Genomic DNA, 26,566 nt, shown 5'->3' with positions numbered 1-26,566 from the left:
TAAAGTATAAAGGTTTTAAAGTCATTTTAGTGATCAGAGGAGGATATAGGTATTGATTAGATTATTTTCTATACATTTTAAAACTTAGGTTCAGGTACATGCATAGAATGTGTTATGTCATGACCAATAGAGTAGAAAATTAAGAAAAATATTAATAACATGCAGATAAGATGGATGAAAGGAGGACACAAAAATGGGGTACATAGAAGACAAAATAAGATGGTAGAATAAATCCAAATTATCATAATTACAATAAATATAAATTGAAAAAAGCCATCTGTTAAAAGAAGCTTTCAGATTGGTGCTATTTCCTCAGATTCTGAAAGATGTCTTTCTATAACCTGGAAATAGATTATTTGAAACACATTAAGTGTTATCATTCAATACTTTACTCTGTAACTGTAAAAGAATAACAGATTTATATGAAATATTCAACACTAATTTCTTTATTACTTTTCCTTGTAGTCTTACCTCAGCCTTGAAATGGAATCAGATATGATAGATGTGGTAAGTGGCCTTCTAAGTTTTTTTATACAATAAAATATTTCACATATACATACTTTTTGATACCTGAGTGCTAAATAATTATATTTTCTTTAGTACTCTGTGTAAAATATAGAGACATACATATATAGTGAATGTTTAAGTATATTTTATTTTCCCTTTGTGTCACACACAACAAAATAGATGAAATAAGGAAAATTAAGTATTTTAAATTAAAATTAATGATAGTATTCTAAAATTTGAGACAAAAATAAGCTATGAATTAGTTGAAAAATGTGTAATTTTATTTATTTATTTATTTATTTTTAATATGAAATTTATTGTCAAATTGGTTTCCATACAGCACCCAGTGCTCATCCCAACAGGTGCCCTTCTCCATGCCCATCATCCACTTTGCCCTCTCTCCTGCGCCCCATCAACCCTCATTTTATTCTCAGTTTTTAAGGGTCCCATATGTTTTGGCTTCCTCCCTCTGTAATTTTTTTCCGTCCCCTCCCCTATAGTCTTTTGTTAAGTTTCTCAGGATCCACATAAGAGTGAAAGCATATGGTATCTGTCTTTCTCTCTATGAACTATTTCACTTACCATAACACTCTCCAGTTCCATCCACATTGCTACAAAAGGCCATGTTTCATTGTTTCTCATTACCAAGTAATATTCCATTGTGTACATAAACCACAATTTCTTTATCCATTATTCAGTTGAAGGACATTTAGGCTCTTTCCATAATTTGGCTATCGTTGAAAGTGCTGCTATAAACACTGGGGTACAAGTGCCCCTATGCAATCAGTACAGCAGTATCCTTTGGGTAAATTCCTAGCAGTGCTATTGCTGGGTCATAGGGTAGATCTATTTTTAATTTTTTGAGGAACCTCCACAATGTTTTCCAGAGCAGCTGCACCAGTTTGCATTCCCACCAACAGTGCAAGAGGGTTCCCGTTTCTCCACAACCTCGCCAGAATCTATACTCTCCTGATTTATTCATTTTAGCCACTCTGACTGGCGTGAGGTGATATCTGAGTGTGGTTTTGATTTGTATTTCCCTGATGAGGAGTGATGTTGAGCATCTTTTCATGTGCCTGTTGGCCATCCGGATGTCTTCTTTAGAGAAGTGTCTCTTCATGTTTTCTGCCCATTTCTTCACTGGGTTATTTGTTTTTTGGGTGTGGAGTTTGGTGAGTTCTTTATAGATTTTGGATACTAGCCTTTTGTCTGATATGACATGTGCAAATATCTTTTCCCATTCAATCCATTGCCTTTTAGTTTTGTTGATTGTTCCCTTTGCAGTGCAGAAGGTTTTTTTCTTCATAAGGTCCCAGTAGTTCATTTTTGCTTTTGATTCCCTTGCGTTTGGATATGTGTCAATAAAGAAAATACTGCGGCAAGGTTAGAGAGGTTTTTTCGTGCTTTCTCCTCTAGGGTTTTCATGTTTTCCCGTCTCATATTCAATACTTTATCCATTTTAGGTTTATTTTTGTGAATGGTGTGAGAAAATATACTAGTTTCATTTTTCTGCATATTGCTGTCCAGTTCTCCCAGCACCATTTGTTAAAGAGACTCTTTTTTCCAGTGGATATTCTTTCCTGCTTTGTCAAAGATTAGTTGGCCATACTTTTGTGGGTCCAATTGTGGAGTCTCTATTCTATTCCATTGGTCTATGTGTCTGTTTCTGTGCCAATACCATGCTGTCATGATGATTACAGCTTTGTAGTAGAGGCTAAAGTCTGGAATTGTGACGCCTGCTGCTTTGGTCTTCTTCAATATTACTTTGGCTACTTGGGGTCTTTTGTGGTTCCATACAAATTTTAGGATTGCTTGTTCTAGCTTTGAGGAGAAGGCTAGTTGATTTTTGATTGGGATTGTATTGAATGTGTAGATAGCTTTGGGTAGTATTGACATTTTAACAATATTTATTCTTCTAATCCATGAGCACGGAATGTTTTTCCATTTTTTTATATCTTTTTCAATTTCCTTCATAAGCTTTCTATAGTTTTCAGCATACAGATCTTTGACATCTTTGGTTAGGTTTATTCCTAGGTATTTTATGCTTCTTGGTGCAATTGTGAATGGGATCAGTTTCTTTATTTGTCTTTCTGTTGCTTCATTATTAGTGTATAAGAATGCAACTGATATCTGTACATTGATTTTGTGTCCTGCGACTCTCGCTGAGTTCATGTATCAGTTCTAGCAGACTTTTTGTGGAGTCTGTCGGGTTTTCCATGTATAATATCATGTCATCTGCAAAAAGTGAAAGCTTGACTTCATCATTGCCAATTTTGATGCCTTTGATTTCCTTTTGTTGTCTGATTGCTGATCCTAGAACTTCCACCACTATGTTAAACAACAGTGGTGAGAATGGGCATCCCTGTCATGTTCCTGATTTCAGGGGGAAAGCTCTCAGTTTTCCCCATTGAGGATGATATTAGCTGTGGGCTTTTCATGAATGGCTTTTTTGATGTTTACGTATGTTCGTTCTATCTCGATTTTCTCAAGGGTTTTTATGAAGAAAGGATGCAGAATGCATTCTGCATCGATTGACAGGATCATATGGTTCTTATCTTTCATTTTCTTAATGTGATGTATGACATTGATTGATTTGTGAATTTTGAACCATTCCTGCAGCCCAGGAATGAATCCCACTTGATCATAGTTTAATAATTCTTTTTGAGTGCTGTTGAATTCGATATGCTAGTATCTTGTTGAGAATTTTTGCATCCATATTCATCAGGTATATTGGCCTGTGGTCCTCTTTTTTGGTGGGTCTTTATCTGGTTTGGGAATCAAAGTAATGCTGGATTCATAGAAGTCTGGAAGTTTTCCTTCCCTTTCTATTTTTTGGAACAGTTTGTGAAGGATAGGTATTGTCTCTGCATTAAATGTGTGGTAGCATTACACAGGGAAGCCATCTGGTCCTGGACTCTTATTCGTTGGGAGATTTTTGATAACTGATTCAATTTCTTCACAGGTTATGGGTCTGTTCAACTTTTCCATTTCTTCCTGTTTGAGTTTTGGAAGTGGGTGGGTGCTTAGGAATGTGTCCATTGCTTCCAGGTTGTCTAGTTTGTTGGCATATAATTTTTCATAGTATTCCTTAATAATTGCTTGCATTTCTGAGTGATTCGTTGTCATAATTCCATTTTCATTGGTGATTTTATCTATTTGGGTCATATCCCTTTTCTTTTTGAGAAGCCTGGCTAGAGGTTTATCAATTTTGTATACTTTTTCAAAAAAACAACTGTTGGTTTTGTTGATCTGCTCTACAAGTTTTTTAGATTCTATATTGTTTATTTCTGCTCTGATCTTTATTATTTCTCCTCTTCTGGGTTTGGGGTGTCTTTGCTGTTCTGCTTCTCTTCCCTTTAGGTGTGCTGTTAGATTTTGTATCTGGGATTTTTCTTGTTTCTTGAGATAGGCCTGCATTGCAATGTATTTTCCTCTCAGGACTGCCTTCACAGCATCCCAAAGCGTTTGGATTGTTGTATTTTCATTTTCATATGTTTCCATGTATTTCTTAATTTCTTCTCTAATTGCCTGGTTGATCCATTCATTCTTTATTAGGGTGTTCTATAACCTCCATGCTTTTGGAGGTTTTCCAGACTTTTTCCTGTGGTTGATTTCAAGCTTCATAGCATTGTGGTCGAAAGTATGCATGGTATGATTTCAATTCTTGTATACTTATGAAGGGCTGTTTTGTGACCCAGTATGTGATCTATCTTGGAGAAGGTTCCATGTGCACTCGAGAAGAAAGTATATTCTGTCTCTTTGGGATGCAGAGTTCTAAATATGTCTGTCAAGTCCATCTGATCCAATGTATCATTCAGGTCCCTTGTTTCTTTATTGACCGTGTGTCTAGATGATCTATCCATTGTTGTAAGTGGTATATTAAAGTCCCCTGCAATTATCACATTCTTATCAATAAGGTTGCTTATGGTTGTGATTAATTGTTTTATATATTTGGGGGCTCCCGTATTCAGCACATAGACATTTATAATTGTTAGCTCCTCCTGATGGATAGACCCTGTAATTATTATATAATGCTCTTCTTCATCTCTTGTTACAACCTTTAATTGAAAGTCCAGTTTGTCTGATATAAGTATGGCTACTCCAGCTTTCTTTTGACTTCCAGTAGCATGATAGATAGTTCTCCATCCCCTCACTCTCAATCTGAGGGTGTCCTCAGGTCTAAAATGAGTCTCTTGTAGACAGCAAATAGATGGGTCTTGTTTTTTTCATCCATTCTGATTCCCTGTGTCTTTTTTTTGGAACATTTAGTCCTTTTACTTTCAGTGTTATTATTGAAAAATATGGGTTTAGAGTCATTGTGATCTGTAGGTTTCATGCTTGTAGTTATGTCTCTGGTACTTTTTGGTCCTTGCAACATTTCACTCTCAGAGTGTCCCTTAGGATCTCTTGTAGGGCTGGTTTAGTGGTGATGAATTGCTTCATTTTTTGTTTGTTTGGGAAAATCTTTATCTCTTTCTATTCTGAATTACAGACTTGCTGGAGAAAGGATTCTTGGCCCCATATTTCTTCTGTTTAACACATTGAAGATTTCTGCCATTCCTTTCTGGCCTGCCAAGTGTCAGTAGATAAGTCTGCCACTAGTCTTATCGGTCTCCCTTTATATGCTAGAGCATGTTTATCCCTAGCTGCTTTCAGAATTTTCTCTTTATCCTTGTACTTTGCCAGTTTCACTATGATATGTCCTGCAGAAGATCAATTCAAGTTAAGTCTGAAGGGAGTTCTCTGTGCCTCTTGGATTTCAATGCCTTTTTCCTTTCCCAGATCAGGAAGTTCACAGCTATGATTTGTTCAAGTACACCTCAACCCCTGTCTCTCTATCTTCTTCTTCTGGAATTCCTATGATTTTGATATTGTTCCATTTGATTTCATCACTTAGTTCTCTAATTATCCCCTCATGATCCTGGATTTTTTTTTGTCTCTCTTTATCTCAGCTTCCTCTTTTTCCATAATTTTATCTCTAATTCAACCTATTCTCTCCTCTGTCTCTTCAATCATTGCTATGGCCGTCTCCATTGTATTTTGCACCTAATTTATAGCATTTTTTAGCTCCTCATGACTATTTCCTAGTCCCTTGATCTCTGTAGCAATAGATTCTCTGCTGTCGTCTATGCTTTTTTCAAGCCCATCGATTAATTTTGTGACTATCATTCTAAATTCTGTTTCTGATATATTACTTATATCAGTTTTGATCAATTCGTTAGTAGTCACTACTTCCTGGAGTTTGTTTTGAGGAGAATTCTTCCTTTTTGCCATTTTGGTTCGTCCCTGCGGTAGCTCCAACCTGCAGGGCACTTCCTCTGTGCTGTCTGGAGTAACTTGTGTTGGTGGACAGGGCCACAGTCTGACCTGATGTCTTCCCCCAGCCCACTGCTGGGGCCACATTCAGACTGGTGTGTACCTTATCTTCCCCTCTCCCAGGGGCAGGCCTCACTGTGGTGAGTGGTGTGGCCCCTGTCTGGGCTACTTGGACACTGCCAGGCTTGTGGTGCTGCTTCGATGTGATCTGACCAAGGGCATATTAGAAGGGTGGATCCACAAGTTGCATAGGGGCAGGATGGGCCGGATGGGTAGGCTTAGCCCACTTTGCCATTGGTGGTCCCCTGCGGGAGGGGCCTTGCAGCACATGGGGGGAGGCAGGCCCATCGGAGGGATGGATCCACAGAAAGACAACTTTGGGCGTTTGTGTGGTGCAAGCATGTTTGGTGAAGGCTACTGGTTCCCTTTCAAATTTCAGCTGGGGAATGGGAGAGGGAAATGGCGCTTTCCAGTGCCTTTGTTTCCCTGCTGAGCTGAGCTCTGTCTTCCCGAGCTCAACAACTCTCCCTCCCGGTGTTCTCTTGCCCTCCCCACTCTCCGATAGCAGAGCTGTTGACTTTTAACATCCCAGATGTTAAGTCCCGCTGGCTGTTAGAACTCACACAGTCTGGCCCCTCTGCTTTTTCAAGCCAGACTTTGGGGGCTCTGCCTTGCTGGGCTAGCAGCCCCTTCACTGCCCCAGCTCCCTCCCACCAGTCTGTGTAGCATTGACCGACTCTTTGCCCTTCCTACCCTCTTCCGTGAATGTCTTGTCTACTCTTGGCTCTGGAGAGTCTGTTCTGCTAGTCTGGCGGTTTTCTGGGTTATTTAGGTAGATATGGGTGGAATCTAAGTGATCATCAGTATGAGGTGAGCCCAGAATCCTCCTACACTGCCATCTTCCCCAGTTTTTCCCAACTCAGATTAGTTTTGACAATTCTGCAAATTCATGTAAGTGGAATTGTATATTATACGCTTTTTTATAAGATTTGTTTTTCACTCAGCATAAAGGTTCAACGTTAATTTTTGGTTTCAGCTGATTTTCCCTGTTATATTGATATGTAGAATTCCATTGTATGAATATACCACACTTTAGCTTTTCTTCTTTTGATGGATGTTACTATTGTCTTCAGTTTAAGGAGACTATGAATAAAGGTGTTCTGAACATTTTATAGCAGGATTTTTGTAAGAAAATTCTTGTAAGAGCAGCTTGTAATTGGAATGCAGGTACAGAGATTTCCCATACTCTCCCTAACCCCACACATGCATAGCCTCCCATGTTATTAACATCCCCCACTAGAGTGATACATTTGTTACAATTGATGAACCTGCATTGATACATCACAATCACACAAAGTCCATAGTTTACCTTATGGTTCACACTTGGTGTTGTGCATTCTGTGAGTTTTGACAAAGGTACAATGGTGCGTAGCCATCATTATAACATCATAGACTATTTCCCTGCCCTAAAAATCCTATATGCTTTGTAAAGATTTGTTTACAGTCTTTTTGTGGTCATATGTGTTCATTTCTCTTTGGAAATAACTAGGAGTAAGATTGCTGGTGAAGATGCATAATTAATTTTATTTATTTATTTATTTATTTATTTATTTATTTATTTTACATTTTTAATATATTTTTGAGAGAGAGAGAGAGAGAGGGAGAGAGAGAAAGAGAGAGAGAGAGATCGAACACAAGTAGGGGAGAGGCAGAGAGAGAAGAAGACACAGAATCCAAAGCAGGCTCCAGGCTCTGAGCTGTCAGCACAGAGCCCGATGTGGGGCTCGAACTCACAAACCACGAGATCATGACCTGAGCTGAAGTCAGATGGTTAACCAACTCAGCCACCCAGGCACCCCTGCATGTTTAATTTTATAAGAATATTCCAGAACTTTTCCCAAACAGCATATTTTATATTTCAATAATAAATGTACAAAATTTCCAGTTGTTCCACATCATTGCCAAAATTTGGAATTATCAGGCTTTTCAATTTTAGTCATTCTGGTGAGTATTTAGTTGTGTCTCATTGCAGTTTTAATTTGCATTTTGTGTTAACTGATTATGTTTGGCACTTTTATATGTGCTTTTTTTGTCCTTTCATATATCATTTTGTGTGTGTGTGTGTATAGTGTCTGCTCACAACATCTGTTTATTTTTAGAACATGGGTTGTTTGTATTTTTATTATTGAATTATTGAAGTTTGGGGGTTTTAAAATATCTACGTATTTGCTTTGAGAGAGAGAAAATGCAGGGGAGGGGCAGAGAGAGCGGGAGAAAGAATCCCAAGCAGGCTCCACACTGTCAGTGTAGAGCCCATCCTGGGACTCTATCTTATGAACCATGAGATCATTACCTGGGCCAAAATCAAGTATCAGACAGTCAACCAACTGAGCCAGCCAGGCATCCCTGGAGTTTTTAATATAGACTAGGTAATAGTTCTCTGTATGTAGTTAGTTTACAAGTATTTTCTCCCAGTGTAGAGATTGCTTGTACATTTTCTTAATGGAATCATTTGGTGAGTAGTAGTTTTTAACTGTGATGAGGTCTGTGTTTTTTTTCTTTTATCTACTGCTTTCTGTGTCATGTCTAGTAGAACTTTGCCTACCCCAAGTTGGGAAGATACTCTTTTCTGTTTTCACCTAAATGTTTTATAATTTTAGTTTTTACATTTAGATTTATGATCTGTCTCAAAATATTTTCTTGTGTATGGTTTAATATAGGAATTTCATATCATTGTATTTTCCATGTGGGTTTTAAGTTGTTTTAGTACCATTTGTGGAAAGAGTTTCCCTTTTTCATTGGATTGTTTTGTCTCCTTTGTCAAAAATTGGATGACGATGTAAGTGAAGGTCTGTTTCTGACCACTCCATTTTGTCTCATTACCTATTAGTCATTATGCCAGTATCACACTGTCATTCTAGGATTCAAATATTAGATTTTTAGAAAGAACCCTGTTGAAACCATACATGTTAACCCATTTTACAGTGTGCAGTAATGCATTAACACATTGTTTCCTGCTGACATTATTAGCACCATTTTGACAAGACTGTTGCTTATTTTGTTTGTATGTTTTGAATTGTAGTAGAATAGAGAAGAAGTAGAAGGAGGAACCTTTAGTCTAAAGCCAACCCTGCAGTTCTAGTGTAGTGTATAATAGTATCTAGTTTGAAAGAAACAATATTAAAAGAGATTATGAGATATTTCTACCATAATTGGAAAGTCATTTCCCTATTTGCCTCTATAATTTCCCAGGTGCTTTTTTTCTGAGATGCATCAAAAGGCATAGTAGATGAGAAAGGAAATACTTCCTTACTCATCATCCAAAATGACTGCTTCTATTACTTGTAAAGTAAACTATTAATTCGAAAAGAAATTCAATGCATGCATCATGATTTCTGAAAGCTAAAAAATGAGTGTTTATATGACTAGATTTTTCAAGTGGTCTCTGGTATTCTAAAAATTTATCACATTATCTAATCTCTTCCATTTGTATAGCATAACCAAATGTTATGCTTTGATTGTTGTATTTTTATTTTGTATATGTTTATTTATTTATTTATTTATTTATTTAGGGATTCAGGAATAGAATTTAGTGATTTGTTACTTACATATAACACCCAGTGTTCATCATAACAAGTGCCCTCCTTAAGAACCATCACCCATTTAGCCCATCCGCCAACCACCTCCCTCCATTAAACCTCAGTTTGTTCTCTACCCGTGAGTCTCTTATGGGTTGTTCCCCTCTCTTTTGTTTTCCTTCCCATATGTTTTGTTTCTTAAATTCAGTATATGAGTGAAGTCACATGGTATTTTTCTTTCCCTGACTGACTTATTTTGATTAACATAATAGACTCTATCTACCACCATGTCATTGCAAATGGCAAGATTTAATTCTTTTTGATATCTGAGTAGTATTCCATTGTATATACACCACATCTTCTTTATCCATTCATCAGTTGATGCACATTTGGGCTCTTTCCATAGTTTGGTTTCTGTTGATAATTCTGCTATAAACATCAGGGTGCATGTGACCCTTTGAATCAATATTTTTGCATCCTTTGGGTAAATACCTAGTAGTGCAATTACTGGTTGAAGGATAATTCTATTTTTAACTTTTTGAGGAACCTCCATGCTGTTTTCCACAGTGGCTGCACCAGTTTGTATTCCCACCAATAGTGTAAGAAGGTTCCCATTTCTGCATATCCTTGCCAACATCTGTTGATTCTTTTGTTAATTTTAGCCATTCTGTCAGGTATGAGGTTGGTCTCATCTTGGTTTTGATTTGTATTTCCTTTATGATTAGAGATGTTGAGCATTTTTTCATGTGTTTGTTATTCACCTGCATGTCTTCTTTGCAAATATGTGTATTCATGTCTTCTGCCCATTTTTTAACTGTATTATTTATTTTATGTGAGTTGAGTTTGATAAGTTCTTTATAGATTTTCGATACTAACCCTTTATCTGATATTTCATTTGCAAATATGTTCTCCAATTCCATAGGTTGCCTTTTAGTTTTGTGGATTGTTTCCTTCACTATGCAGAATCTTTTTATCTTGATGAAGTCCCAATTGTTCATTTTTGCTTTTCTTCCCCTTGACTCCAGAGACCTGTCTAGTAAGAATTTGCTATGGCTGACGTTAAAGAAGTTGCTACCTGTGTTCTTCTCTAGGATTTTGATGGTTTTCTTTCTCACATTTAGGTTTTTCATCAATTTTCAATTAATTTTTATGTAGGGTATAAGATAGTTATCCAGTTTCAATCTTCTGCATGTTGCTCTCCAATTTCCCCAACACTCTGTTTTGAAGAAACTGTCTTTTCCCATTGGATATTCCTTCCTACTTTGTCAAATATTAGTTCACCATACAGTTGTGGGTTCATTTCTGGGTTATTTATTCTGTTCCATTGATCTATGTGTCTGCTTTTCTGGCAGTACCATACCACTTTGGTGACTACAGCTTTGCAATATAGCTTAAAGTTCAGAATCAGGATGCCTAACCATTTTTTAAAGTATTTCTTTGGCTATTAAGGGACTTTTGTCATTTACATACAAATTTTAGGATTTTTCTAGCTCTGTGAAAAATGGTGGTGGTATTGTGATAGGGATTGTATTAAAAGTGTAGATTGCTTTGGGTAGTAGAGACATTTTAACAATATTTGTTCTTCCATTCCATGAGGATGGAATGTTTTTCCATTTATTTATGTCATCTTCAGTTTCTTTCACAGTGTTCCATAGTTTTCAGTGTATAGATCTTTTACCTCTTTGGTTAGGTTTATTCCTAGATATATTATGGGTTTTGTTGCAATTGTAAATGAAATAGATTCCTTGTTTTCATTTTCTGATGCTTCATTATTGGTGTGTAGAAATTCAACAGATTTTTGTATGCTGATTTTATATCCTGTGACTCTGCTGAATTGATGTATTAGCTGTAGCAATTTTTTGGTGGAGTCTTTCAGGTTTTCTACCTAGAGTATCATGTTGTCTGCAAATAGTGAAAGATTGACTTCTTTCTTGCATCTTGGAAGCCTTTTCTTTCTTTTTGTTGTCTAGTTGCTGAGGCTAAGACCTCTAGTACTGTTATATAACAGTGGTGAGAGTGGCTATCCTTGTCTTGTTCAGGTCCCTAGAAGAAAAACTTCCAGTTTTTCCCTATTGAGAATGATATGATTTTAGCTGTAAGTCTTTCATACATGGTCATTATAATGTTGAGGTATGTTCCCTCTATCCCTACTTTGTTGTGCATATTGTCAAGAAACGATGCTGTATTTTATCAAATGATTTTTCTGCATCTATTGAGAGGATCATATGGTTCTTATCCTTTCTTTTATCAATGTGGTGTAACACAGTAAACAATTTGCGAATATTGAGCCATGCTTGCATCTCAGGAATGAATCCCAGTTGATCATGGTGAATAGTTATTTCAATGTACTATTGGATTTGATTTGCAAGTATCTTGTTCAGTATTTTTGCATCCATGTTCATCAGGCATATGGACCTGTAATTCTCCTTTTTAGTGGGGTCTTTGGTTGTGGAATTGAGGTATTACTAGCCTCATAGAATGAGTTTGGAAGCTTTCCTTTTTTTTTTGAACAATTTGATGAGAATTGGTATTAACTATTCTTTACATGTCTGGTGTAATTCCCCTGGGAAGCCATCTGGCCCTGGAACTTTCTTTGTTGGGAAATTTTTGATTACTGATTGAATTTCTTTTCTGTTCATGGGTCTGAAGAAATTTTCTATTTCTTCCTGCTTCAGTTTTAGTAGTTTACATGTTTCTAAGAGTGTATCCATTTTGCCCAGATTGTCCAGTATGTTGGCATTTATTTTTTTTATAATATTCTGTTATAATTGTTTGTATTTTAGTGCTGTTGGTTGTCATCTCTTCTCTTCTTCATTAAAAATTATTTGATGTCCATGGGGCGCCTAGGTGGCGCAGTCGGTTGAGCGTCTGACTTCAGCCAGGTCACTATCTTGCGGTCCGTGAGTTCGAGCCCCGTGTCAGGCTCTGGGCTGATGGCTTGGAGCCTGGAGCCTGTTTCCGATTCTGTGTCTCCCTCTCTCTCTGCCCCTCCCCCTTTCATGCTCTGTCTCTCTCTGTCCCAAAAAAAAATAAATAAAAAAAAAACGTTGAAAAAAAAATAAAAAAAAAATTATTTGATGTCCTTTCTCTTTCCATTTTGATGTCTGGCTAGAGGTTTATCAATTTCATTAATTTTTTCAAAGAGCCAGCTGTTAGTTACTTTGATCTCTTCTACTGTTTTTTTTTTTCTGTTTCTATATCATGATTTCTTTTTCTAACACCTTAATATTTCCATTCTTGTTTAAGCTTAATTGCTGCTCCTTTTCTAGATCCTTTAGGTATAAGGTTAGGTTGTGTATTTGAGACCTTCCTTACTTCTTGTGGTAAGCCTGTATTGGTATCTACTTCTCTCTTATGACCAACTTTCCTGCATCCCAAAGGTTCTGGATCATCACGTTTTCATTTTCACTTGCTTCCATGTATTTTTTTTAAAAGTTATTTAATTGTCTGATTGAAACAGTCATGTTTAGTAAAATGTTATTTAACTTCTATGTATATATGGTATTTCCAGATTTTTTTCTTGTGGTTGACTTCAAGTTTCATAGTGTTGTGGTCTGAAATATGCATGCTATGATCTCAGTCTTTTTATACTTGCTGAGGCCTGATTTTTGGCTCAGCATGTGATCTATTCTGGTACTCAATGTTTGAATATGGAAAACATAAAAAGTGTGCATGCGCAAACCTGAACACTAGGACTGAAGTATTAACTTTCATGTGTTAAAAATATGTCATTTCGGGGCGCCTGGGTGGCTCAGTCGGTTAAGTGGCCAACTTTGGCTCAGGTCAGGATCTCGGGATCCGTGAGTTTGAGCCCCGCGTCAGGCTCTGTGCTGACAGCTCAGAGCCTGGAGCCTGTTTCAGATTCTGTGTCTCCCTCTCTCTGACCCTCCCCTGTTCATTCTCTGTCTCTCCCTGTCTCAAAAATAAATAAAACCTTAAAAAATTTTTTTAAAATATGTCATTTCTGCATAGTAAATGATGAAATAGAGATAAGAGTGTTAGTGAAGTGTGGTTAAAAAGTCTCCAGTTAACTGTTTTATAGTTGATTAAAATATTGATTTGTGTGGTTGTCTATAATTTTCTACTTGAAAGACTTTAAATATTAACTGGGCATTAAAAATAAATGTTCAAACCCAATTATTTGTATAACAATAAACATAATAAACATAAATACCAAAATAAACATAATAGTTTTTCATTATATTATTAGTTGATAAGAATGTATAAATAGCAATATTTAATTATATAAGCTTACAATTGCATATATTTTTATTTTGGTGAACTTATTTAAGAGTATTAACTGTCTAGTCAAAAAGATCACAAACTTAGTGAATTTTTGAAATATTAGTTTTGATCTACTCACTTTGATTCAGTTCAAAGCCATGTACTAGTAGGCATATAACATTGTCCCACGTCTATCTTCCAAGTTACATATTTATGGATTCAGCTCATTGACATTAGTTTTCTCAAAGGATAGAACTCCCTTACTTTGTTTCAGTCTTCATTGCAAAAACAAAAAAGGTAGTAGCGGGTTTCCTGGGTTCCTCAGTCGATTGAGCATCTGACTCTTTATTTTGGCTCAGGTCATAATCTCACAGTTTGTGAGATCAAGCCCAGTGTCAGGCTCTGTGCTGACAATGCAGAACCTGCTTGAGATTCTCTTTCCTTCTTTCTCTGCCCCTCCCCTGCTCATGCTTTCTGTCTCTAGAATAAATAAACATTTTAAAAAATGGTAGTAGGTATTCATGCTTTAATGTAGTATTTATTATTAACTGAAAATTATCTTCAGTGATTCATAAGTGTTGCATTTTCCACTGGAGACTTGGAAAACTTATTTCTCAGTAGGAATTTATCATTCATAGTCTACAGAAAGTACATAAGAGGAGGTAAGAGAAATAATATAGTGTGTAAACTTTGGGTCAGTTTTTAACAAATTTTCTAATGTATCATCATGGGTATTTTTATATTAAAAGTCCCTATTTATCACTTTCATTGACAGTTTTGAAACTGTATTAAGATCAATAAATATCTTCTCCACTGAATGAATTTGCTGCTATGCTAATATTATTAGAGGAGATACATTATTTTTTGCCATTTGGAATGGCTGCAATCACAAATAGCACTGTAGTAAACACCCCAATACATGTTCCTTTACGGATATGAGTTCAAATAACTTAATATTTGACATCCAGTAGCACAATTGCTGTGTCTAGGATACGAGTATATTTAATTTGACTAACTACTGAAATATTGCACTCCAAAATGGCTGTAATATGTCCACCAGTAGAGCATGAAGATTTTATATATTCCCAACAATACTTGGCATTATTCAGTTGTCTATCTCTGAAAGTATGATTCATATAAAATTTCTTCATTTTATTTTCTCTGCTAACAAATAATTTGATCATTTCTTCATATGGTTGTTAACTTTCTAGTTTTTGTTTATATAAATTACCTGTTCATATATTTGGGCAATTCTCTTTGATATTGTTATTGTTTTCCTTTGATATTTGGGCAATTTTATTTGATGTTGTTATTGTTTTCCTTTGATTTTGAGGAGGTTCTTTCATATTCTTGGTTATCAACCCTTTATATTTTTGTTTTATATCATACTTATTTCTACCCTATTTAGTATGACTTCCTTCTTCCTTTGGAGTTTATTTTGTTGCTTTTTCAAATTTCTTGAATTGAATTTATAGTTTATTTTTTGAATTTTCATTTTTATTGTTAAATGCATTTGAAGCTATGAATTTCCAGTGAACACTTTAATCACAAAACACAAATTTTATCATGTTGTGCTTTTATTATCACTGAATTCTAACTGTTTATTTGTTTTGTGATTTCTTTTTATACTCCATATGTTATTTAACAATATGATACTTAGTTTCAAAAATATGATTGAAAAACAGTTTGTATGATTCTTTAATCCTTTAGAATTTATTGAGAATTTCTTTGTAATAAATTGGTCTGTTTCTTTTTTTTAAGTTTATTTAGTTTGAGAGAGAGTGTGCATGAGTTTGGGGCAGAAATAGAGGGAGAGAGAGAATCTCAAGCAGAGCCTGACATGGGGCTCAATCTCATGAACCGTGATATCATGACTTAAGGTGAAACCAAACTCAGATGCTTAATTGACTGAGCCACACAGGTGCAGCATAAATTGGTCTATTTATATAATTTTTTGTGAGTGCTCTAATATAATGTGCATTCTCTGTGGGTGAGTTAGAGAAATATTATTCATAATTAATAACTCAGCCTTATGCATGGCATTATTTAAGTCCTTAATGTCTACTGTCTTTGTATATTTGATCTCTCAATTTCCGGAAGAGGATTTTTTCTTAATTTTGTCTGAATTTTTTGATTTAGCTCTTACTATTTGCAGATTTATTGCTTAATACAATTTGCTAAATGTTTATTTTTATTCCAATTTTCCTTTTAAAAGTACATAGCATCTTTCATATACCTTATGATTGTTTGCACTTAATTATTTTTCCAGAAAATATAATTAAGCCATCATTATTTTAGTTAATATGTTTGTGTATCATTTTCAAACCATTTATTTTTAATATTTCTATTTTCTTTAAAAAATATGACTAGTGGGCAACATATTGGTAGATTTATTTCATATCTTGCATATGAGTCTCTGTCTTAAAATGGTGAATTTAACCCATTTATATTTATTGTATTATTATTATTAGATTAGAGCTTCATTTTGTAATCATGTTTCATATATTCTTAGTGTTTACTTCCTTTATTATTAATTTCTTCTCTTCATTTTATGAATGTAGATCTTGTTTTTCTTGTTTAAGTTATAAATTCTATTTTTTTCTTATAATAGTTGCCCTTAACATCATTATCACATACATTTATTACTATTATTTTCTTAAACTTATCAATATCTTTGTCTTCCTCATAACAAGTATTTTATTATAGCCTTCTTTACATCCTCATGATATTGTCTGGAATTTCAAATTGTTCTGAATTTTATATATACTTTTTATTTCACGAGTTCAGCTTTATTTTCTCTTCCATATTGGCAAGAAACAGAACTCTTCCCCCCAAATAGATATTTTAACAATTTAGAGAAACAATAAATTGTGCTTTTGTCTAGTTATGAGAATATAAAATTGCTTAACAAATAAAATTCTCTGACAGTGTATCAATGAAATGAGATATTAGAGGTACCTGGGGACCTAACTCTGTATTTTCCACTATAAGCAGAATTTAGTTTGAAAATATATAACTTTACCTTCTCAAAATAGTTTAAATGTGGACATAAAGGACTTTATTATAAAGCCAACTCATCATTATAAATATAATTTTTCCACTATAATTGTTGCCAATATATTCTTTTTTCTAACTTCAAATCATAGAAATATGAGTTGATTTATACATGATTACACATCTAATCAGCAGATGGCATAGTATTCATATAGGTATCCAGAAGTTTGTTTTATTTTTTACAATAGCATGCATCTAAAAAGATTTAAAAGAGATGTCTCGGGGCACCTGATTGTCTCAGTTAATTTAGCGTCAGATTCTTGATTTCAGCTCAGGTCATGAATCACAGTCATGAGATGGAGCCTTGCATCAGACTCTGCACTGAGCATGCAGCCTGCTTGTGATCCTCTCTCCTCCTCTCTTTGCCCCTTCCCTGCTCATGCTCTCTCTCTCTCAAAATAATAAATATACAATTTTAAAAAATAGATTCCTCAAAACTGACTTTGCAAAAGCATCCTGGATATTCATAAAATATTATTCCAGTAAAACAAAACTCCAGGATTCCAGTGAAATATGGTGAGAGAGGAAGACCCTGAACCAACTTCTTCCATGGAACACACAAAATTGCACCTGTTTATAGAACAATGCTTCCTGAAAAAGAACTGAGGACTAACTGAACAGCTTCTTCACAGCCAAAGATAGAATAGCCAAAGACAACAGCAAGAAAGACTGAGACACAGTAACAAAGTGTTTTCCCACCTCCCCTCCAAAAGCTGTAAATTGCAGCAGAAGGGGATAGTACTGAAGGAGCAATAATGGATTTCTCTGTCCTTGGGCACAGAAAAAAAAGCTGCAGTTTAAAAGAGAAACTAGCATGTAAAAGATACAATATTAGAATTTCACCGAAAGCTGAGAAGCTGTGGGAACACTCTCCAGGTAAGAACTAGAGAATGACAGGGTTTACATTCCCGATCCACCTTAAAAGCCCAGACCAGAATAGTATTCAGATGCTATCATAATACCATAAAATAAACTCAAAATAGGTTAAAGATCTAAATGTAAGATCATAAACCATAAAATCCTACAAAAGAGCAAAGGCAATAATTGCTCTATCAGGCAGAGCAACATTTTTCCAGATATGTCTCCTAAGTCAAGGGAAACAAAAACAAAAATAAGCTATTTCTACTACATCAAAATGAAAAAGTTTTTCACGCAAAGGAAACCATCAAGAAAACAAAAATGGGAAAGTATTGAATGAGAGATGTTTGCAAATGATATGTCTGATAAGGAGTTAATATCTAAAATATATAAAAACATATACAACTCCAGGCCAAAAAACAAACACAAATAATCAGATTAAAAGCATGAGCAGGGGACCCGAATAGATATTTTTTTTTCCAAAGAAGACATGCAGATTCCCAACAGACACATGAAAAGATGCTCAACATCGCTAATGATCAGGGGAATGGAAATCATAACCACAATGACATATATTACCTTATACCTGTTAGCATGGCTAAAATAAAAAAGACAAGGAGTAACAAGTGTTGTTAAAGATGTGGGGAAAAATCAAGGTAATGCTGGCCTCAGAATGAATTTGGAAGCTTTCCTTCCATTTCTATATTTTTGAAATAGGTTTTTTTTATTTTTAATATTTGTTTATTTTTGAGAAACAGAGAGAGACAGAGCACGAGTGGGAAAGGAGCAGAGAGAGGGAGACACAGAATCCGAAGCAGGCTCCAGGCTTTGAGCTGTCAGCACAGAGCCTGATGCAGGGCTTGAACTCATGAGCCACAAGATCATGACCTGAGCCGAAGTCAGTGCTTAACTGACTGAGCCACCGAGCCACCCCTAGTTTTTGGGGAATAGTTTAAAAAGAATAGGTATTAACTCTTCTTTAAATATTTGATAGAATTGCCCTGTGGAATCATCTGGCACTGGATTTTTGTTTGTTGAGAGATTTTTGATTAGTGATTCAATTTTTTTTCTGATTTTCCATCTGTTCAACTTTTCTATTTCTTCTTGTCTCAGTGTTGGTAGTGGATATTTTTGTAGGAATTTATTCATTTCTTCCAGACTGTCCAATTTCTTGGCATATAGTTTATCATAATATTCTATGATAATCGTTTGTTTTTCTGTGATACTGGTTCTTATATCTCTTCTCTCATTTGTGATTTTATTTATTTGGGCCTTTTCTCTTTTTGATAAGTCTGGCTAGGGGGTTATCAATTTCATTAATGTTTTCAAAGAACTGTCTCTTCATTGATCTGTTCTACTGGGTATTTATTTTTGGTTCTATATCATTTTATTTCTGCCATAATTTGTTTTAAGTAAACATGGGGCTTGAAATCAAGACCTGAGCTGAGATCAACAGTCAGATGTTTAACTAACTGAGCCAACAAGGCTCCCCTCTGCTATAATTTATATTATTTATCTTCTTCTGTTGGCTTTTGGCTTCATTTATTGCTGTTTTACTAACTCCTTTAGGTGTAAGTTTAGGGTACTTATTTGAGATTTTTCCTGATTGTTAATGTAGGACTACATTGCTATATACTTCCCACTTGCTATCACTTTTGTTGCATCCCAAAGGTTTTGGACCATAATGTTTTCAGTTTTATTTGTTTCCATGTATTTTTTTAAAATTTTCTTCATTAATTTCCTTGTTGACCCATTCATTCTTTATTAGAATGTGATTTAACCTCCACATATTTGTGGTTTTTTCAATTTTTTTTCTCATGGCTGACTTCAAGATGGATTTGTGTTGCTTCTTCTTGAAATGATTGTAGAATTCTCCTGTGGAGGGTTTTCTTATGGACTTCTGTATTGAGAGAGGTTTTTGATTATGGATTCAATCTCCTTACTACCAATGGGTCTATTCAGATTTTCTATTTATTTTTTCCAAACTTTCTATTTCTTAATGTTTTTAATATTGATTTATTTTTGAGAGAGAGAAAGAGCATGAGTTGGGGTGCCATCAACTTTGAGTCTGGAGTTCTCTTTTGTCCAGCAAGAGAGGGGACACAGAATTGAATATGAGAGAGGCTAATGTCCAGGAGGAGACAAGAGCTCTGAGTAAGGGTCCTTCCTCCATATTTATTAAGATCAGAAGGCTTACATACATTATGGATGTGCAGAAAGAAATGATAAAACAGTAACCATTAACTCGTGTGTGGAAAAAAGGGGTTTCAAAGATATGCAGTGTTAGGGGTTAGATCAAGACAAATCAAAATCTTGGCGCCAAGCAGATGACCATTTACTGCAGGCACCAGTCACCGTATCTGTTTATCTTAACTTTTCTAGGAGCTAAGACAGATAGAGCATGCTACCTCAGGGTTAACAAGGCATTTTTCTCGCTAATTAGCCATGTGCACTTTAGCCCTGCAGAGGTGGCTTTCCACCTCTACCTGTTCTCGGATGGATGCTTTCATCCTGTGGAAGCACCTTTCTGCTGTATGCTTTGTTCTACTCTGGGCACTTTTGCCCTATGGCATCTTTCCACCCTAGGCCTTGTTAACCCATTGGTGCAAGCTCAGAGAATCCTTAAACTTATTCCCCACATTGGGGAGGGGCAAGAGAGAGAGGGAGACACAGAATTCAAAGCAGGCTCCAGGGTCTGAGCTGTCAGCACAGTGCCCCACGCAGAACTCAAACTCACGAACTGTGAGATCATGACCTGAGCCGAAGTGAGAGGCTTTCCCGACTGAGCTACCCGGGTTCCCCTCAAGCTATTTCTTAATAATTCAGTCTTAAAACTTGTATGTTTATTCAAATTTATTCACTAATATGTTGTACAAGTTGTTGGCATATCATTGTTTATAGTAGTTTCATATGATTCATTGTATTTATTTTATTTTGATATTTTCTTTTTTTATTGTAGTATAGTTGACATTATTTTGAGATGTACAATATAATTGTTTGACAATTCTACATGTTAGGCTATGCTCATCTTTAGTGTAGCTCCAGTCTGTCACCACACAATACTACTGCAATCCATTAACTATATTCCCTGTACTGTACTTATTATCCCTGTGACTTATTCATTCCATAACTAGACTTTGGTATTTCCCAGCCCTTTACCCATTTTGCCAATCTTGTCACCTCATTTCCCTCTGGCAACCATACGTTTCTTCTCTGTATTTATAGATATGTTTCTGATTTTTATTTGTTCGTTTTGTTTATTAGATTCTACATGTAAGTGAAATGATGATATTTGTATTTCTCTTTCTGACTTATTTCACTGAGCATTATACCCTCTGGGCACATCCATGTTGTCTGTCACAAGTGGCAAGATTTCATCCTTTATATGGCTAAGTAATATTAAATATTACTGTTATTATATAATAATTTATATATATACCATATCTTTTTTATCTAATCCTTTATAAATGGACACTTAAGTTCCTTCTATATTGTGGCTATTATAAATAATATTGCAATAAAAGAAAGAATAAAGAGAGAGAGTGGCAAACCAAGAAACAGATTCTTAACTATAAAGAACAAATTGATGGTTACCAGAAAGTAGGTGGGTGGCAGAATTGATTAAATAGGTGGTGGGGATTAAGGAGTGCACTTGTTACGATGAACACTAGGTATTTTATTGAAGTGTTGAATCACTATATTGTAAACCTGAAACTAATATTACCCATATGTTAACTAGCTAGAATTTAAATAAAAACTTAAAAAATAAAAGATACCTATAATGTAAATAAATAAATAAATAAATAAATAAAGCTACAATAAACATAGGGATGCACATATCTTTTCAAATTAATGTTTCTGTTTTCTTTGTGTAATACACAGTTGTGGAATTACTAAATTTTATGGTATTTCTATTTTTAATTTTTGAGGAACCTCCATAATGTGTTCCAAGGTGGGTGCACCCATTTTCATTCCCACCAATACTGCATGAGGGTTCCTCTTTCTCCACATCCAACCCAACACTAGTTATATTCTCTCTTTTTTTTTTAATATTTATTTATTTTTGAGACAGAGAGAGACAGAGCATGAACAGGGGAGGGGCAGAGAGAGAGGGAGACACAGAATCTGAAACGGGCTCCGGTCTCTGAGCTGTCAGCACAGAGCCTGACGCGGGGCTCGAACTCGTGGACCGTGAGATCATGACCTGAGCCGAAGTCGGCCGCTTAACCGACTGAGCCACCCAGGCACCCCTATATTCTCTTTTTGACACTAGCCTTTCTCTTAGGTGTAAAGTGATATCTCATTGTGGTTCTGATTTGCATTTCCCTCAAGATTAGTAACGTTGAGCATATTTTCATGTGTCTGTTGGCTCTTTGTCTTCTTCAGTTTGTCAACCCATTTGTAATTTATTTTATTTTTTAATTTAAATTTTAGTTAACATACAGTGCATTATTTGTGTCAGTAGAATTCAGTGATTCATCACTTACATTCAACATCCATTGCTCATCAAAACAAGTGCACCCCTTAATTCCCATCACCCATCTAACCCATCTCCCACTTACCTCCCTCCAGCAACTCTCCATGTGTTCTCTATTGTTAAGAGTCTCTTGTGGTTTGTTTCCCTCTTTCCTATCCACGATTTCCCATATGTTCATCTGTTTTGTTTCTTAAATTCCACATTTGAATGAAATCACATGGTATTTGCCTTTCTCTGATTGACTCATTTTGTTTAGCATAAGTCTCTAGCTCCATCCAGATAGTTGCAAATGTCAAGATTTCATTCCTTTTGATGGCTGAGTCATATTCCATTAGATAGGTAGATAGATAGATAGATAGATAATCACCCTGTTATTTATCCACTCATCAGTCAATAAACATTTGGTCTCCCTCCATAGTTTGGCTGTGGTTTATAATGCTGATATAAAAATTTGGGTTCATGTCTCCCTTCAAATCTCTATTTTTGTATTTTTGGGTAAATATCTAATAGTGAAATTGGTGGATTGCAGGGTGTTTCTATTTTTAGTTTTTTTAAGGGACCTCCATACTATTCTCTAGAGTGAGTGGCTGCACCAGTTTTCATTCCCTTCAACAGTTCAAGCTTGTTCCCATTTCTCTTCATCCTCACAAGCACCTGTTGTTTCTTGTGTTGTATCTCATTGTGGTTTTGATTTACCTTTCCTTGATGATGAGTGATATTGAACATCTTTTATTTTCTTTAATTTTTTTAATGTTCATTTATTTTTGAGAGAAAGAGAGAGACATAGCGTGAGTGGAGGAAGGCAGAGAGAGAGGGAGACACAGAATCTGAAGCAGACTCCAGGCTCTGAGCTGTCACCTCGAGCCAGACATGGAGCTTGAGCTCACAAACCATGAGATCATGACCTGAGCCACCGTTGGACACTTAACCGACTGAGCCACCTAGGTGCCCCAAGCATCTTTTCATGTGACTGTTAGCCATCTGGATATCTTTTTTGGAAAAATGTCTCTTTATGTATTCTGCCCATTCATTAACTGGATGATTTGGATTTTTTTGACTGTTGAGTTTTAGAAGTTCTTTATAGATTTTGAATACTAACCCTTTATCAGATATGTCATTTGCAAATACCTTTTCCCATTCTATAGATTGCCTTTTAGGTTTGTTGATTGTTTCCTTTGCCTTGCAGAATATTTTTATCTTCATGAAGTCCCAACAGTTCTTGTTTGCTTTTGTTTCCCTTGCCTTCAATGTCATGTCTAGTAAGAAGTTGCTCTGGCCGAGGTGAAAGAGATTGCTGTCTGTGTTCTCCTCTATGATTTTGATGGTCTCCCATGTCACATTTAGGTCTTTCATCTATTTTGAATTTATTTTTCTGTATGGTATAAGAAAGTGGTCCAGTTTCATTCTTCCACATGTTGCTGTCCAGTTTTTCCAACACCATTTATTGAGCAGAGTGTATTTTTTTCTACTGGATATTCTTTCCTGCTTTGTCAAAGATGAGTTGACCATATAGTTATGGGTCCATTTCTAGGTTTTCTATTCTGTTCCATTGATCTAAGTGTCCATTTTTGTTCCAGTACCATACTGTCTTGATGACTACAGCTTTGTAATATAGCCTGAAATCCAGAATTGTTGCATTTCTATACACCAATAACAAAGCAGCAGAAAAATAAATCAAGGAATCAAGCCCATTTGCAGTTGCACCAAATAAAATGAGATACCTAGGAATAAACCTAACTAAAGAGGTAAAAGATCTTTCCTCTGAAACGTATGTAACACTTATGAAAGAAATTGAAGAGGACACAAAGATATGGAAAAGCATTCCATACTCATGGATTGTAAGAGCAAACATTGTTAAAATATCTATACTACCAAGAGGAATATTCACATTTAATGCTATCCCTGTCAAAATACAACCAGAATTTTTCACAGAGCTAGAAGAAACAATCCTAACATTTGTATGGAACCACAAATAACCTGAATAGCCAAAGCAATACTGAAAAAGAAAATTCTGATTATCTGCTTTTTTTTTTTTGGTGTTGAGGAGTATAATTTCTTTATATAGTTTGCATATTAATGCCTCATTGGATCTATCACTTACAAATAGTGTATTTTTGCTTTTGTGACATATCTAGAAAAATATTACTATAGCTGTTGTCAGATAAATTACTGCCTATCTTGTATTTTAGTAGCTTATATTTAGGTCTCATATTTAAGTCTTTAGCCCGTTTTGAGTTTGTTTTTTGTGTAACTTGTAAGAAAGGAGTCCAGTTTCATTCCTTTCCATGTAAGTGTTGTTTTCACAGCTCCAATTATTGAACATACTGTCTTTTCTTTGTTGTATATTCTTGTTTTTTTTTTTCTTTTTTGTCATGGATTAATTTATCATATAGGCATTGTATATTCTTGCTTTTTTTGTCATGTATTAATTTACCATATAAGCAATGGTTTATTTATAAGCTTTCTCTTCATTTATGTGTCTTTTTTTGTGCCAGTACCATACTGTTTGGTTTACTGCAACTTTGTAGTATGTCTTGAAACCTTGGATTGTAATACCTGCAGCTTTGTTCTTCTCTCTAGAGATTTCTTTTGCTATTTGGGGTCTTTATGATTCCATAAAATTTTAGTATTATTTCTTGTTATTCTTTCAATTTTTTTATTAATTTGAAAGGGATTTCAATGAATCTACAGAATGCTTTGAGTAGTATGGGCATTTTCATAATGTAAATTCTTTCAATTCAAGAGCATGGACTATTTTTCCATTTGTTTCTAGCATCTTGAATTTCTCTGAATGTTTTATACTTTTCAGAATAGAGGTCTTTTACTTCCTTGCATAAGTTTATTCCTAGGTATCTTGTTTTGGTGCAAGAGTAAATGGATTTTTTTACCATATTTTCTGTTTCTGCTACTTCATTATTAGTGTAAAGAAACACGACCAAGATTTAGGTATTAATTTTCTGTACTGCAACTTTACTAAATTAATTTATTTCTACTAAGAGTTTTTTGGTGGAGTCTTCAGGGTTGTCTATGTATATAGTATTATGTCTTTTTTAAATAGTGACAATTTAACTTCTTCCTTACCAATTTGGATGCCTGTTAATTTTTCTCCTTTAATTTCTATAGTTAAGACTTTTAGTCCTATGTTAAATAAAAGTAATAAGGGTGGACATCCTTGTAATTTTTCTGATCTTATAGGAAAAGCTTTCTCGTTTTCAACATTGAGTATGATGTTAGCTATGAGTTTTTCGTATATAATCCTCATTGTGTTGATATATGTTCTCTCTAAACCCACTTTTTTGAGTTATAGCATGAAAATCTCTCCATTTTTCTTAGAGGAAAATCTCTATTTTTCACCGTGAGTACAATGTTAGTTGTGGATTTTTCATATATCCTTATTATGTTGAGGTATGTTTCCTCTAAACCCACTTTATAGAGATTTTTTATCATGAATGAATGTTGAATTTCATCAAATACTTTCTCTGCACCTACTGAAATGATCATGTGATTTTTACTTTTCATTTTTTTGACATGGTGCATCACATTGATTGATTTGTGAATGTTGAAGTATCCTTGCATCCCTGGAATAAATCCTATTTGATTGTGGTAAATTATCCTTTCAACATATTGTTGAATATGCTTTACTAAAATTTTGTTAAGAATTTTTGCATCTGTGTTCATCAGAGATATTGGCCAGAATTGTTTGTGTGTGTGTGTGTTTGTGTATGTGTTGTCTTTGTCTGGTTTTGTTATCAGGGTGATACTGTCCTCATAGAATATGTTTGGAAATTTTAATTCCTATTCTATTTTTTGGGGGAATGGTTTGAGGAAAATAAGTATTAATTCTTTAAATGTTTTGTAGAATTCATCTGTGAATACATTTGGTCCGTAACTTTTATTTTATGGGAATGATAATCACCACCACCACCACCACCATCATCGTCATTATTATCATCATCAATTATTGGCAATTAGTTTCATTGATTTTTTAAATTTTCTTTTCAGTCGGTAATTTATTTCTTCCCTAATCTTTGTTATTTCCTTCCTTCTGCCAACTTTCGGTTTAGTATTTCCTTGTTTTTATAATTTCTTTGGATATAAAGGTACTATGTTTATTTAAGACCTGTCTGTTTTCTTAATGTAGGCATTTATTGATATAAACTTCCCTCTAGAACTTCTTTTACTGCATTCCATAAGTTTTGGTATGTTGTGTTTTCATCTTCATTTGCTCAATATACTTTATAATTTTCCTATGGATTTCTTCTTGACCCTGAATTGTTCAGGAGAGTGGTTAATGTATACATATTTGTGAGTTTTCCATTTTTCCTTTTGTTATTCACTTTTAATTTCCTACATTGTGATGAGAAATGACATTTTGGTTTTAGACTTCTTATATTTGTTTTACTCACTCTCTGGACTAACATATGACCTCTCCTGTGAAATATTCTGTTGGTGCAAGATGTATGTGTGTTCTGCTGCTGTTGGATGGAATGTTCTTCATATGTCTGTTAGGTCCATTTCATCTCAAGTATAGTTTATCCAAAGTTTCCCTACT

At 35.0% G+C, this 26,566-nt stretch overlaps 1 protein-coding gene across 2 annotated transcripts in view; it reads left to right on the top strand.

Annotated features, from left to right (window-relative positions):
• LOC109255075 (uncharacterized) overlaps positions 1–26,566 on the top strand; it is a 443,355-nt gene that overhangs the window by 249,843 nt on the left and 166,946 nt on the right. For both annotated transcript variants that reach the window (XM_019429494.2, XM_053891448.1), the window contains one exon: positions 466–507. In XM_019429494.2, the coding sequence (XP_019285039.2) occupies positions 466–507 (42 nt within the window). The remainder of the gene's footprint in view (positions 1–465; positions 508–26,566) is intronic.

This window comes from Panthera pardus, unplaced genomic scaffold (genome assembly GCF_024362965.1).
Source record: "Panthera pardus isolate Hobbes unplaced genomic scaffold, ASM2436296v1 HiC_scaffold_27, whole genome shotgun sequence".
NCBI lineage: Eukaryota > Metazoa > Chordata > Mammalia > Carnivora > Felidae > Panthera > Panthera pardus.
The sequence above is the reverse complement of the archived record's forward strand: the minus strand, read 5'-3'. Positions and strand labels throughout refer to the sequence as shown.